The sequence below is a fragment of the Cynocephalus volans genome, chromosome 5 (assembly GCF_027409185.1).
Source record: "Cynocephalus volans isolate mCynVol1 chromosome 5, mCynVol1.pri, whole genome shotgun sequence".
In the NCBI taxonomy this organism is placed as follows: Eukaryota; Metazoa; Chordata; class Mammalia; order Dermoptera; family Cynocephalidae; genus Cynocephalus; species Cynocephalus volans.
The window spans coordinates 62,195,053-62,208,369 of record NC_084464.1 but is presented as its reverse complement, the minus strand read 5'-3'; the positions used below and the strand labels follow the sequence as shown (position 1 = coordinate 62,208,369).

General features: G+C 36.7%; 1 protein-coding gene across 1 annotated transcript in view; it reads left to right on the top strand.

Annotated features, from left to right (window-relative positions):
* Positions 1-13,317, top strand: part of PKHD1 (PKHD1 ciliary IPT domain containing fibrocystin/polyductin) — a 455,019-nt gene that overhangs the window by 423,921 nt on the left and 17,781 nt on the right. The window contains exons 61-63 of the mRNA XM_063096948.1: positions 384-519; positions 1,494-1,581; positions 8,720-8,827. Coding sequence (XP_062953018.1) covers positions 384-519; positions 1,494-1,581; positions 8,720-8,827 — 332 coding nt within the window. The remainder of the gene's footprint in view (positions 1-383; positions 520-1,493; positions 1,582-8,719; positions 8,828-13,317) is intronic.

The following is a 13,317-nucleotide window of genomic DNA, read 5'->3' as shown; positions in this document are numbered from 1 at the left end:
AGCCTGAGGCCTGTTCCAGATTCAGCTGTACCAGAATTGTAAGCCAAATAAACCTCTCTTCTTCATAAATTACCCAGTCTCAGGTATTCTGTTACAGCAACACAAAATGACTAATACAAAGGGCATATATAAATATATTTGCTGGTTATAATGTATTATGGGGCCGGCCCCGTGGCTCACTCGGGAGAGTGCGGCGCTGGTAGCGCTGAGGCCGTGGGTTCGGTTCCTATACAGGGATGGCCAGTGCGCTCACTGGCTGAGCATGGTACGGACGACACCAAGCCAAGGGTTACGATCCCCTTACCGGTCAAAAAAAAAAAAAAAAATAGCTACTGCAGTGATACTTGTAATCCTGTTGATCTATTTGTCTTTGTATCTGCCAGAAATACAAGCAATTTTCAAACTGGGAACTTGATATACATTCGGCCCTATGCTCTTTCAGTCCTAGTCCAGCCTTCGGATGGAGAAGTGGGAAAAGAGCTTCCGGTGCAACCACAGCTCGTTTTTCTGGACCAGCAGGTAACTTTTCATAGGAACAGCATTCAGCACGTGTTTTAGATTTTGTCATGCTTGATACACATTTAGAATGCCCACTGTGTGAAATTTGCTGCACTTAGAAGTTCTCAACTACTTTTGTCATTTTCTGTCCACTTCAGTCTGCCATCCTTGCACTTTCTATGAATGTTCAGAAATTGACCAAGGGTAAAAATAAAATTCTGATACTTTTTCTCCCCAAGCAAATTCTTTAAGTACATCTCTCATATCTTCTCTGAAATCTAGCTTTCTCAAAAAAAAGTATATCTATATCTGAAGAAGTCTTTTCTTATGCTAATAAAGGAATTTATGATGTCACACATATCTTACAGTTTTATGTTATATTGAATTATCTATCTCTCTTACATGTGGTTATGTAAATCATCAATAGGAGGCTACGGTGCTTAATTCTAATTTCAGCTTCGTGTCCTCTGATTCTATTTTATCTTTCCTATATTTACAAAATTCATGGGAAAAAAAAGTAATTTATGATCATTAAATCAGATTTCTACTCTTTCCAAATGCATCCTCTGGCATGTTTGCAGAGATGTCTGTGGCAATGAAGCCCACACTTGGAACCTGTACACTTTGATCTAGTCTGACACTCACTCAACTATCTCCTGCATTCTTAAGACTCTTAATCTTTCCTTTCTCATTAACCTTCAACACAATACCACTCTCCTCTTCTATAAACCTGACTTTCCTTTCTTCTCTTCACTGCCCTGCCCCAAGTTTTCCTGCAATAATCTCCCTTCTCTTCTTTCAATAAGCTAACGTTGATACATTCTTAACATTAGAAAGAAAACATTTTTATCATTTTCCTTCTTTTCTTTATTTCTACTGAATGTGCTTTGTAGAAGTTTGTCTGAATCCCATTTTCTTTTTTTCTTAGATAACTTCACAAAATTCTCTTCTGAATCCTATTTTTTCTTTTCGCTCCCCAACCCTTTCATTTCCAGAATCAAAGAGTGGAGTCTTTGGGCCCCCCCTCAGAGCCTTGGACTGTTTTAGCTTCCCTGGAAGGGACATCAGATTCAGTGCTAAAAGGTAGGTATCTGTGATTTTCAGATTACTACTACTACTATTATTACTGCTTTAAGTGCACAGATAATGTTTGCTCTCATCAGGAATTCGTAGCAAAGTTGGTAATACTCAATTTCTTTGGTAATTTGGAAGAAATATTCTTCATCCCCACAGTGCCAGCATCTGTGATAAGGAAGATTAGGCTGGCCATAAACACTTAAGGCTCCACCTTCTCCTTTCCCTTACCTTGCATGATGAAGGAGCATTTTCATCACACCTGTATCCTCAATAGGGTTATAAGGAAAAGGGGACCAAAAGTTTGGCTGGGTCTCAAATCCGAGTTTTTCTACAGACTACTCAATGCCGCTATGCCACAGACTCGTTTGCTACAGTATCGTGGACTGGGCCAGGGAGCAGTTCACCAGGTACAATGTGGTTTCTGTGGGGAAACAGAAAAACTTATTCTCAATGTTATAAGAATAAATGCATTGATAAATGCAAAAGCACCTGAAAGAGAGCTTTATCTTCAGAATTAATTTTCCCTTTTGTACCTTTTTCTGCACCCCGCCTTACCTTCCTGTTCAATCTCAGCACCACCGCTAGCTCCATCTACGTTCCTTGGAGCTTTTGTGTTTGAAAATCAGAATGGGTTTTATTTTAAATGCAGCTTTCTAAGCCTTAGCGTGAGATAGCTTGATTACATATTCTGCAGAGAAGCCCAGGAATATACATTTTAGGACCTGGCCTAAAGAGAAACAATCAGGTATAACATGTTTTCTTATGGGAAAAATAGTTTATGAGTTCTAAGTTTCTGACTATCTGACCCACAAAACAAACAAACAAACAAAAACTCTTGGAATATAATCTACTCAAAGATGTGAGAGGGTGCTTGCAGGTGTCCCCTAGTGGGTTATCACAGATTAGGAATTCAGAGTCCTCAAGGATTCGTTCTGGCCACTGCTTTGTCCTGTGTTTGTTTTGAAGCTTATGAAGTGCACATGCTTTTATTATGAAATTGTTCAGTAATTATGCCCTTATGTTTTAAAACAATACAAGATGTGATCCACAGAAAATATTTTAAGGAGAATGTGCTTGAGAAACAGAAAGCAGGCAAAGGAGCCTCATGACTAAGGGAAATAAGGGCAGGAGATGAAGTCAGAGAGGTTGTCTAGAGCCAGACAACAGAGGGCTTTGGAGACCATGTGAGCAGTTTGGATTGTGCTCTCAGTGAGATGCAAAGCCATTGTATTACATGTTTAGAAGACCGCTGTGCTCTGTGAAGGGTACATTGGAGAACGACAAGAGTGAACCTACTAAGGCAGTTGAGAGGTGATTGCAGGAAGCTAGGCAAGAGATGATGGTGAAGATCACACATGCACTGATTCAGAGTATCTTTTAGAAGGAGAATTGACAGAATCTACCATGAGTAAAGGAAACAAGGACTTGAGAATAACTTATAAGTTTTGACCTTGTTGTATTGTGTGGATATTGGTGTTATTTACTGAAATGGGGAAGAAGGCTGGAGGAGGAGCCAAAAGCAAGAGTTTTGCTGAGAAGAATGACAAAATGTATGACTTGGCTGCTGGACCAAATTAAGACAAAGGTCTTTTTGTATGAGTGGTCTAGTTTTAAGGCAACAAGAACCAGAGGTTCTGGTTTACAACTGTTATAGTTTGTGTTCCAGAGAGTTCAAAGGGCTTCTTGTACTCTTACCAGCCCCCTCAAACCTACCCCACACATTATTAATCATTGTTTCTAGCAGGAGCCTTCTATCAGGAGGTGAGTGGCATCTCTAACACACAGATCTTGCCTGAGGGCCTCAAATTCTTCATGCATGAGGGTTTCCTCTCTGCACAAGAGGCCTCATGATCATCATAGCACTCTGGGATCCTTCTTCTGGTTACGGGTAGGATTGTGCATTTCCTTCTCACTTGAGGGAGTCCCAATCACTCATAATCACAGTTCAATTTTGGGGCTTCACCCTGAGGTTAAGAGATATTCATTTTATGTCAATCTGATATAATTAAGGATAGGATGGTCCAGTGGGACATTGTAAAATTATCTCCTGTATTTGGATAGTCGGTTAGAGATTGTAACAGTCTGAAGAAGTGGATCTGTTAAATCCCTTTAATTCATCTAACTGGTTTCAATGAGAAAATGAATAGTGTCCCAAGAATTTTAACTGATTAAAACTAATTTAAAGATAGGTTATGGAAAATATTCTCAGAAGGGAAAATGTTCACCCCCTTCCCCACAACTTCTATCCCAAAAAGCCCTCCTCAAACATCTTTACAGGGTCTAATATAAAGGAATACAGGCAATGGGGTTGTCTTGTCTGCTTGAATTCAGAATTTTTGAATAATTCTGACCAAGAGCTAGAACCCAAGCAAATCTCTGCACTAAACATCGTATTGCTGTTTTAGATTAGATATGCTTTCTAAATATTAGCTCACTTGTGGTTTGAAAATAATGTTTCCAAATATGCATGTAAAATAAACAGATATGTGTCAGTGTTGGTAAAAAGAAAAAAGAAATAACACTTATCTGTTTTAAGTACAATCATTTATTTTATTACCATCATATTTGCATATCATAATAGGGGGAATAAGTAGGGAATCACTTTAACTTTGGCAAATTCTTCTTTCCAGAAATATGTTTTTAAGCACTGGCTATTTATACCACATTACTGCTGTAATGGTAATGACAGGCCCTTTGGAATTTGTTAGTAACATGTTGAAAGGAGGTTTTATAACAATAAATCACTGGCAATTTTATATTGCTATGGTGTGCATGTACCTCTTTTTAATTGGTCAGATATCCCCATCCTTATACAAATTTGAGAATGCATTGATAACTCTTTAAAAATTCAGTTTGTCAGATTTCTTATGCACTTCATGAATCAGTTAGGGCATTTCTGTTGGTTTTCTGTTGTCTGTAATGTTTTTTTCCCGAATCGGAAATGACTCATCTACCAATTCATACATCAACCTATCTGCAAAATCACTGGTTTCCAAGAATAAGCCATGCCTCTACAGTTACTTCTTGCATTATGCGGGCTACAAGAGTCTGAGCTCATTCACATGGCTCTTGTAAAATATATGAAATGCTAAAATGGATAGAATTAAATCAATCATAGAAGTGAAAATTTTGCCACTTCTTCTAATTACATTTACTTTTGGTCTAAAACTGTTCTTGTCATGGTACACAACACCTATCTCTCCTGAGCATATTTTTCTTTTATTCTTGCTATTTGTCTCTAAAAAAAGAAAAATATAAAGTTTCTAAGTTAAATAATTCTTGTTTGACATTGTTTTTAATGAATTAATTTCAGATCTCAGGGTTTTTGTTTTAATGTTACCATTTTATTTAGCTTATACGTTTTGTTTCCTGCAAAGCTACATCTCATCAATTCCAGAAAACAGAACTATCCCCTTCTAATAACTCTCTTGAGGAGGTAATCTACATCTCATGATTAAACATTTCATAGCTTCAAAATCCTTACTGTTTAAAGCTTGTTTCATCTTGCTGTTTTCTTATTAGAGCTATAAATTTTCCTGCCCTCTTTTCAAGTTGACTTTTAACTATTTGGACTGTAAATTCCCTACTCTATCTACTTACTTATTAAGAAATCAAATGTTTTCAGCCTGACCACAAAAATAATTTTCTCCCAAGCCCTCCTCAGCATCCTCTCCAATTTCACTTTGTGAAATTTACTTTTTAAAGGCCCAGGTAATGCTGCATATTTTGTGAGAATATCCTCATAGACTTTCCAGACTTCCACTTATATAATCTATGTTTTGCTTACTTAGGTGAAAGTAACACCTGTATTTCTGAGATATTTTTGCTCTTGGTCATTTTTTACCTAAGGAGTTAAGTCTGAAACCCCTTGGGCTTAACATCCCAAGGAAAGAGAGCAGCCTAAAATGATTGTTGTGCACATTTGCAGAAACAAGACACATCATTAAGAAAGTAAGGTGATCAAGCAAAGCTATACAAGATTGGCCGATGTGAAAGCAAAATGTTCAAAAGCGCATTTTGAATGGCCTGTTTTGATGCTGTCATTCTGTGCATTCTTCAGTGCCATTTTGCTGCTGTTGGTGGTCTGGTATAGAGAATGCTTACTGTATAACAGCAACTCACATTCTGATCTTAAAATAATACAGCAGCATCAGAAATAGTAATTTTCAGCTTTTTTCATGTTTTGGTAATATTTATGACAGATACTCTCACTTGACTACTGAAACTCATCTCCACCATCGTCTGCCCCATACATGACCCATATTCTATACCTTACCCACACTCCATACCTTATCCTCACTCCACAACTCATCCCTTACCTAGGACCTTATTTATATGCCATGCCTTCCCTATATTCCATATTCATACTTTATACCCTACCATAGTCTTTATCTTACCCACCCTCCATATTTCATTCGCAGTCCATACCTTACTTTATACTTTGCCATACTTGATACATTACTCATCCGCAGAACCTTATTCATGGTCCATGCCTTATGTGTACTTCATACCTTCTCCTACACCATACCCTATTCACACTCCATACTTTACTTTTCTTCACTGTGACAATTATCCCACCACCATCCTTCATTACTTTTCTTTCAGTTATTCCAAGGATGTCATTACTGACCAACTTAGAATTATATTGTGGCCATGCAAAAGGAATGAAGTATGAAACTCTTTACTATTTTATTATATCAACACCAAGGACACTCAAGCCAACTGGTCTACCTGGATCAGTATTGTCGCCATTGTCTTTTTAAAGAAATCCACTGGGAAAGTATGAACAATGAGCTGAGAGTGTCTTCTATATACACATTTTTCTGTTTGTCATAAAGTAGGGGAAAACCATGTGTAGTTTTCTGTTTTTAGAATGCCCACGTCACACAAACACCCGATTTCATATGATTGAAAGTTTCTCTCGGAGCCATCATGAAATACTTCTCTTTAACTTCAGAAAGAATGGCACCAAAATCATTTGGGATGGATTATCTAACTTACTCTAAGTATTTCCTGGAGAAAAACAAAATAACAACAACAAAACCATATCTATATATCTAGTCTAAATCTTTTATCTGCAAATTAACTTTATATTCCTTTTTCTTAGTAGACCCTCCTCAGTGGGAAAAAAGTTACAATTTTTTACCATAAAAAGTGAATTTATGTACTCAGAGACAATTATTTAAGGGTCCTGCAGATCCTTCGACAATCGATTATAGATTATAGTAGTATAAAAAATAAAAAAAAATGTTCTTAATGGTTTTAAAGGTAAAATCTCAAAATTAATGATGTAACAGTTTGCTAGTATATCTAGCTAGAGGTGATTGGAATAGTTGTGGGGATGATTTCAGCTGCAGAGGTATTTTAGATGCCCCATACCCTGCAGAAACCCATTTGGATAGCATTCCCTGATAGTTGTGCAAATGATTTCAATCTTGTTTCAAGCTCAGCACCCCATCCTATTCTAAGTTCCCTTAGCCAGTCCATTAAACAATACCAGCTTGATCAAGGAGCCTGTCAATGGCATTTTTATATTTTATAATAGCTATTCCAAAGATATGATGAACCCTGGAGTGATGTACTGTACTTCGCAGCAACTGCTTCAGCTTTGGGGCACATATGCTTCAAATCTGAGAATATCTTAGAGATATATATGGGAATCTTTGCAGAGATCTCTAAGATAGGCTGGTATTTAACGCAAAAGCAAACCCATTTGGAGCTAAAGCACTTTCCATTAAGCAGTTTGGCGGCTGTTCTATGAGGCAGACTCACTGTGCTCGATGGACACATTTCTATTAAATGCTGCTTTGTATTCTTCCAAAGATGGGAACAATAAGGACGTTTGTCAAAGGAAAAACTGCAGCAAATGATTTCATGTTGAACATCTGTACTCTGCAGTTCATTGTTTGCACAAGTTTATTGACCATAATTTTGATGCATATAGGTTTTAGAGAGTATAAAGTGCATTTATCTTGGGTGCCTATCATTTATTTGAGTCTCGGCTTATTTATTTCCATTTTTTCTGGGCATTTTATTTATTTTGGGACTCTGATGAGATGAAGGAAAAGATGTTTCCCAAAAATAAAGTTTTAGTTAGCTCTGCACAATTGATGAGGAAAGACAATGTTTTCACACAAAAAAATTGAGCAATTGAATTGAAAAATGTAACACTAAGCATATTATATTTTTATGATACTTTTCAGCCTTGGAGATCTCAAACCAATTTATAAACTTTAAGACCATTCTTCTAACCTTTTGTCCACCATACCTATCATAGTGACATTTCCAGAGTGAAGCATGCAGCTGTTAATTAGCAAAGTAATTTAGGGGAGTGGAATCAAAAGACCATTAATGGTACTGTGAATGTGATCCTGAGTTAAGTTGCCTCCCTTCACTTCATAAATTTAGGAAAACCAAGGCTCAGACACTCCAAGTTGCTAAATTAGGGTAGCTTTATCAGTCATGATCTGCTAAATTGCTGTGGTCCTAATCAATTGGTCTAACTCTGCTAACACAATAAGCTACAGATCCCCTGAGTAGAAGACAGGCATGCCATAGACACTGATAGAAAATTCTAGACAATAGAATTTTTTTCTTGATGAACATTTAATAATAAAATAGTACTACTTCTGCTTACATCCATTGGCTGCAACTTTCACACTTAGTTCTATAGAAGGCTGAGAATAAAGTCTTTATTTCAGTTGGCCATGTACCCAGTGAAAAAAAACGGCGGGGGGGGGGGGGGGAGTTTACATTAAAAAAAAGTCAATATGTAGTAGTGGTTGTGAATGAAAACTTTGAAACTAGGCAGATTTGGGCTGTAAGCTCAGCAGCAAGTAATTTAACCTTTCATGAGCCTATTTGCTACTCTCTGGACTACAGATAATAGCATATTTTATAAGGTTGCTGTGTAGTTTATATACTCTGATGTGTATAAAGCACAGTGTCCGGTATAGTAAGCTTTCATTATAAGTTAGCTAACATATTAGGTAAGCTCTTTAATTAGGTAAGCTTTTATTAGTCAAGCTCTAAGTTTTAAAAAAATTGTCTTTATTGTCCTTTTGCCTGTTTTCAGAGAAGACTTGAAGGCGTTGCTCGTAAACAGATAGCTGACATCTACTTTTTGTTTTGTGTTTGTTTGTAGGACGCATCCAGGCAGAAACTCAAGATGGTTACGTGAGCTTCTCCAACTTGGCAGTCTTGATCTCTGGGTCAAACTGGCACTTTATTTTTACTGTCACTTCTCCTCCAGGTACTATCAGCAGAGTGGGCTTTTATTCCGTGTCTTATGCAAAAGTAACCCCTTCTCCCTTATAATAAGAATAATTCCTATCACAAATAAGAAGTCATCATAGTTTAGAGGGAAAAAAATTCACTTGGAGTCATCACTGCAGTGTGAGAATAAAGAGCACATGTAGAAATGTAAGCCTCAGGAGACTCCTGGTGAGCGTGAATCCAAATGTAGATTTTTGTCTAGATGTTAAAATGTACTTTGAGGGTTCTCACTTGTTTCTTCTTTATTTCTATGACATTTGGTTGGGTATTAGTTAGAAAATTCTAATTTACAAGAAAGAGAGTCATGGGATATTGAGTGTTATGGAATCCTACCTTTGGGTCCTGCTCTCTCATGCCTCCTCCCCACCAGTGGTGAGGATACCCATTAGCATCCTGGTACTTTATATGATGTGTGTGAGTTGCTTATATGAGCTGAGAAAACATTTTTTAACTGTCCCTTCTGAAGTATTAAATGTGACTCTCATGAAAATATATAATGAGCACTTGTCAACAAGTTAGGTAACTCCCTAACGAGGGAACCAGAAGGATGGCAAAACTGGTTTAAAGAGCATTTGAGGGATGGGGAGCATTTAGCCAGAAAAGAAATGCTGAAATAAGTTTGCTAAATAGGAAACAGAGTGGTAAAAGCATATCCTTCGAGGTTACATGCCTAATGATATCATTTCCATCTTTAGAGGACAAAAATTATTTGCAGGTTATCAATCTTAAACCTGTTAAACAAATTAGCAAGTCTGGGCCCTAATTAATAATGAATATTAAATCAAATAAATGTATGTTCTAGAGAATTTGATAAACCTTGGATGGGCCTGTTTGAAAATGTTTCAGTGTGACATTGAGAAGATCTACAATCATTTTTTTTCCCCTTACTTCCAAGTTTTGGATCATTTTTCTTAACAACCTTCTGAAGTCAGGTAGTACTATTAAGTATTAATTTTGTGGGGCTGATATCCTTTTAACACCTATGAAGGTGCCCTAATGTGAGTAGTAGTTTATGGAGAAACAATTGGTGTTTTTCACCATGGGATTGCCAGGAATTTTGCCATAAGCTTGAGTTTTTTAATGAATATGTTTTAAGGGAAAGACATGGGCACTGGATATTTTGTCCCAGATTTGTGCAACATTTAAAAGACCTTTGTCCTTTAATTTCTGCAGTGGTTAACTAAAAATAACCAAATACTTCATTAAAGTTATTTTAAGGAATACGTTGTAAACCCAGATGTAAAATGTATTGTTGACAGACTCTTCTCAGTAACCCTTATGATTTTGAGTTGGCTTTGGTGTTCACATTAGTAGAATACTACATTATTTTAGTTTCCACTCATACCTTGTAAAGTAGACTAACCAAGGAATCATCATGAATTTTTTTCCTTAGTGTTTTTCTCTAAATTATTCTTTGTAATTTTCAAGACTAAGTCTGTAAGGTGGGACTCTGCCAGAATGAGACTTACGAAAGTTTAAATTAAGAGAGAATAGATGGAGGATAAAAAGAAAAGAAAAACATTAGCAGCCTTCACTTTTGTGACCCCTTATTGACATCATGTTGATTAATGGTACAGGGCCTGAGAGTAACTCCTTGTTTCCAAGTATATCAATTTCCAGTGCTGGAATGTTTGCGAAGGCCGCCTTTATTCACACAGTTAGGCCAATCAATGAAATTTCTTATTTCTAAAAAGCTTCAAACTAATAGGTTTGACAAGCATTGATTCATGTTGCTTTTTCATTCATTCGTGAATCAAGCAAAGAACTTGCAATCATTTTCATTATTTTCCCTCATCTCCCCAATATCTTAGAGAAAGAAACAAAGAATTATTCCCTTTTCAAAAATAGAGAAATTGAGAAACTGAGAAGTTAAATAGGTCTGACCAAGTCTAAATGGAATCCTCATGATTCGTATGTATTAACAGATCCAGCTCATGTATCACTTCTGAACATCCTGAGACTCGCCAAGAGATAAGGGCTTCTGTAAGCTTGTAAGACTGACATTCACCATCATTACCAGGGTCTAAGCTATGGCTTTCTGACCATTTCCTGGAGCCATAGAGTTCTCAGGAGGCCCTTAGGGGATGCCAGGCTGAGAAGAGATTAAGGGAGCCAGTTATATCCCCATCCCCACCACACACACAGACACACACACACACTTAATCCAGAGACATTCTACTTGTAGATGCCATTTCCTTGCATGGAATACATTTCCTCCAAAAATTCACATGGCTCACTCGTAACTTCACTCAGGTTTCTTCTCAAATGTCACTTTTTCAGAGAGCCCTTTTCTTGATCACTCAGTCTTGATCACTCAGGGAGGTCTTTTCTTGATTATCCCCAGTCCTGCCCCCACTTCCAGTCATTCTGCCTCCTAACCTTACAGTTTCCATGTATTCGTGTGTTTGTCTGCTGCCGGTGTGCTGGCTTCTCCATTAGAACCTAAGTTCCAAAAGGGATGGGGATTCTGCTTAGTTCAGCATGATACCCTTAGGGTGTAGAAAAGCCTGGCACATCTTAGGCACAAATAAATATTTGTTTATGAATAAGTCATATATTGAGATTATTTTTAAGATTGCTAAAAATATTTGAAAGCCAGTGATCTCCACCTTTGGATTTAGGTTTCTGCTCTAAGCTTATAAACGGTCTTCCTGACTTCGGCTTTTCTGCCATTGTTTATGTTCCACACACCTTTATGGATTGACCTTCTATCTCCTATGGGGCTTATGTCACTTTGCAGCCTAGAATCTTACCTTCTGTGACACTTCATGCCTTCCAAATGTTGTCAAGGGCCTTTTGCCTGACATTTAATACCCACCCAAATTTGTCTCACATGCTTTCCATCATTAATTCCCAGTATTTCCCAGCATTAATTTTTTAAACATCAATTGCTTTTTTCTCTTTTCTGTCTTTATTCATGTGTTTGCTTAGTCTTCAAAGCTCCACTCAGATGCTTTCCTTGATTGTATTAATGGAAAATAACCTTCCAAAGCCACTGATTTGCATTACTCTGATGGCATGTGTCCCATTCCCATTTGTTTTACAAATATTTGTTATATATATCTTATTTCATTTACTGGCTTGTAAATATCTTAAGAATGGGAATAGTCACTTACCCACTTAGAGAAGTAAACAATCACTGAGTAGTCACTGGAAAATGGATAAAATAAAGAAGAATTTTGTTTTTACTTCTGTAAGTCCCAAGTAAAATCCATTCCCCTGTCTCTGTGCTTGATTGAACTTATTTGAGTGCTCATAAAAAGACACTGATAACAAATAAGCCAAATATGGCACAATTATAAGATGTACATAGAGGAGAACCATTTCTAGCTAATTTTGTTATGGTAGCTTTGGGATTGAGTCAGCAAGAAGTTGAAAATTTGAATATCTGACTGTGACTTCCAATTAGATTGTTAGGTTCAGCCCAAGGAAAGCACGGTAAAGAAAAACATGGTGTTTCTTTGAGGAGAGAAAATGAAAGCTCTGTTTTTGTCTGAGTTCTTTGAATAAAAGCAGGAATCTAGAGGTTTCTTTTTTTTTCTTAATTTATTTTTTATTAGAACATAGTTGATTATACATATCTGTGGGGTACAGCATTGAATGTCAATGCCTGTGTGCAATATATGATGTTCAAATCATGATAATTAGTATATTCAACATTATACAATGTAATCAATTTTTGTAGTCCTTTACCAGTTCCTCCCTTACCCGCTTCCCCCTCCCCTGGTAACTGGTAACCTCAGTTTACAGCAACATGGATGAACTTAGAAAAAATTATAAGTGAAATAAGCCAGGCACAAAAAGAGAGATATGTCATGTCTTCACTTAACAAGTAGGAGCTTTAAAAAAAAAAAAAGTGAATAAAGAAATATGCTTGTTTGTTTTGAATGAGCTACTTTAAAAATGTTGGCTGTAACCAAATCATGTTCAAAAGCAAGGTTTTTTTAAAAAAATTTTTTTATATTGAGATAGTTGACATATGGTAAACAACACGTATTTAAAGCATACCATTTGATAAATTTTGATGAATGCTTACCCCCACAATTAAGATAATGAACATATTTGTCACCCCCAAAATTATAGATAAGTTTTTAAAATTTTTATCTTTTAAGTCAATATACAATAAAATTGACCTTTTTTGGTATATAGTTTTATTAATTCAAATACATGTATAGAATTCATGTAGTCATCACCAAAACCAGGATACACATAATTTCCATCACCCCAAAAAATCTCCCTGATGCTATTCTCTGTCCTCACATACTCCTGTCTCCCCACCATTAACTCCTGGCAACCGGTGATTGTTCTCTGTCTCTATAGTTCTGTCTTTCCTAAAATGTCATATAGGAGTCCCACAGCACATACCCTTTAGAGATGGGTGTTTCTCACTCCTCAAAATGCCTTCGATGTTCATGCCAGTCATTGCAGTCTATCAGTAGTTTCTTTATCTTTTTCTCTTCTTTTCTT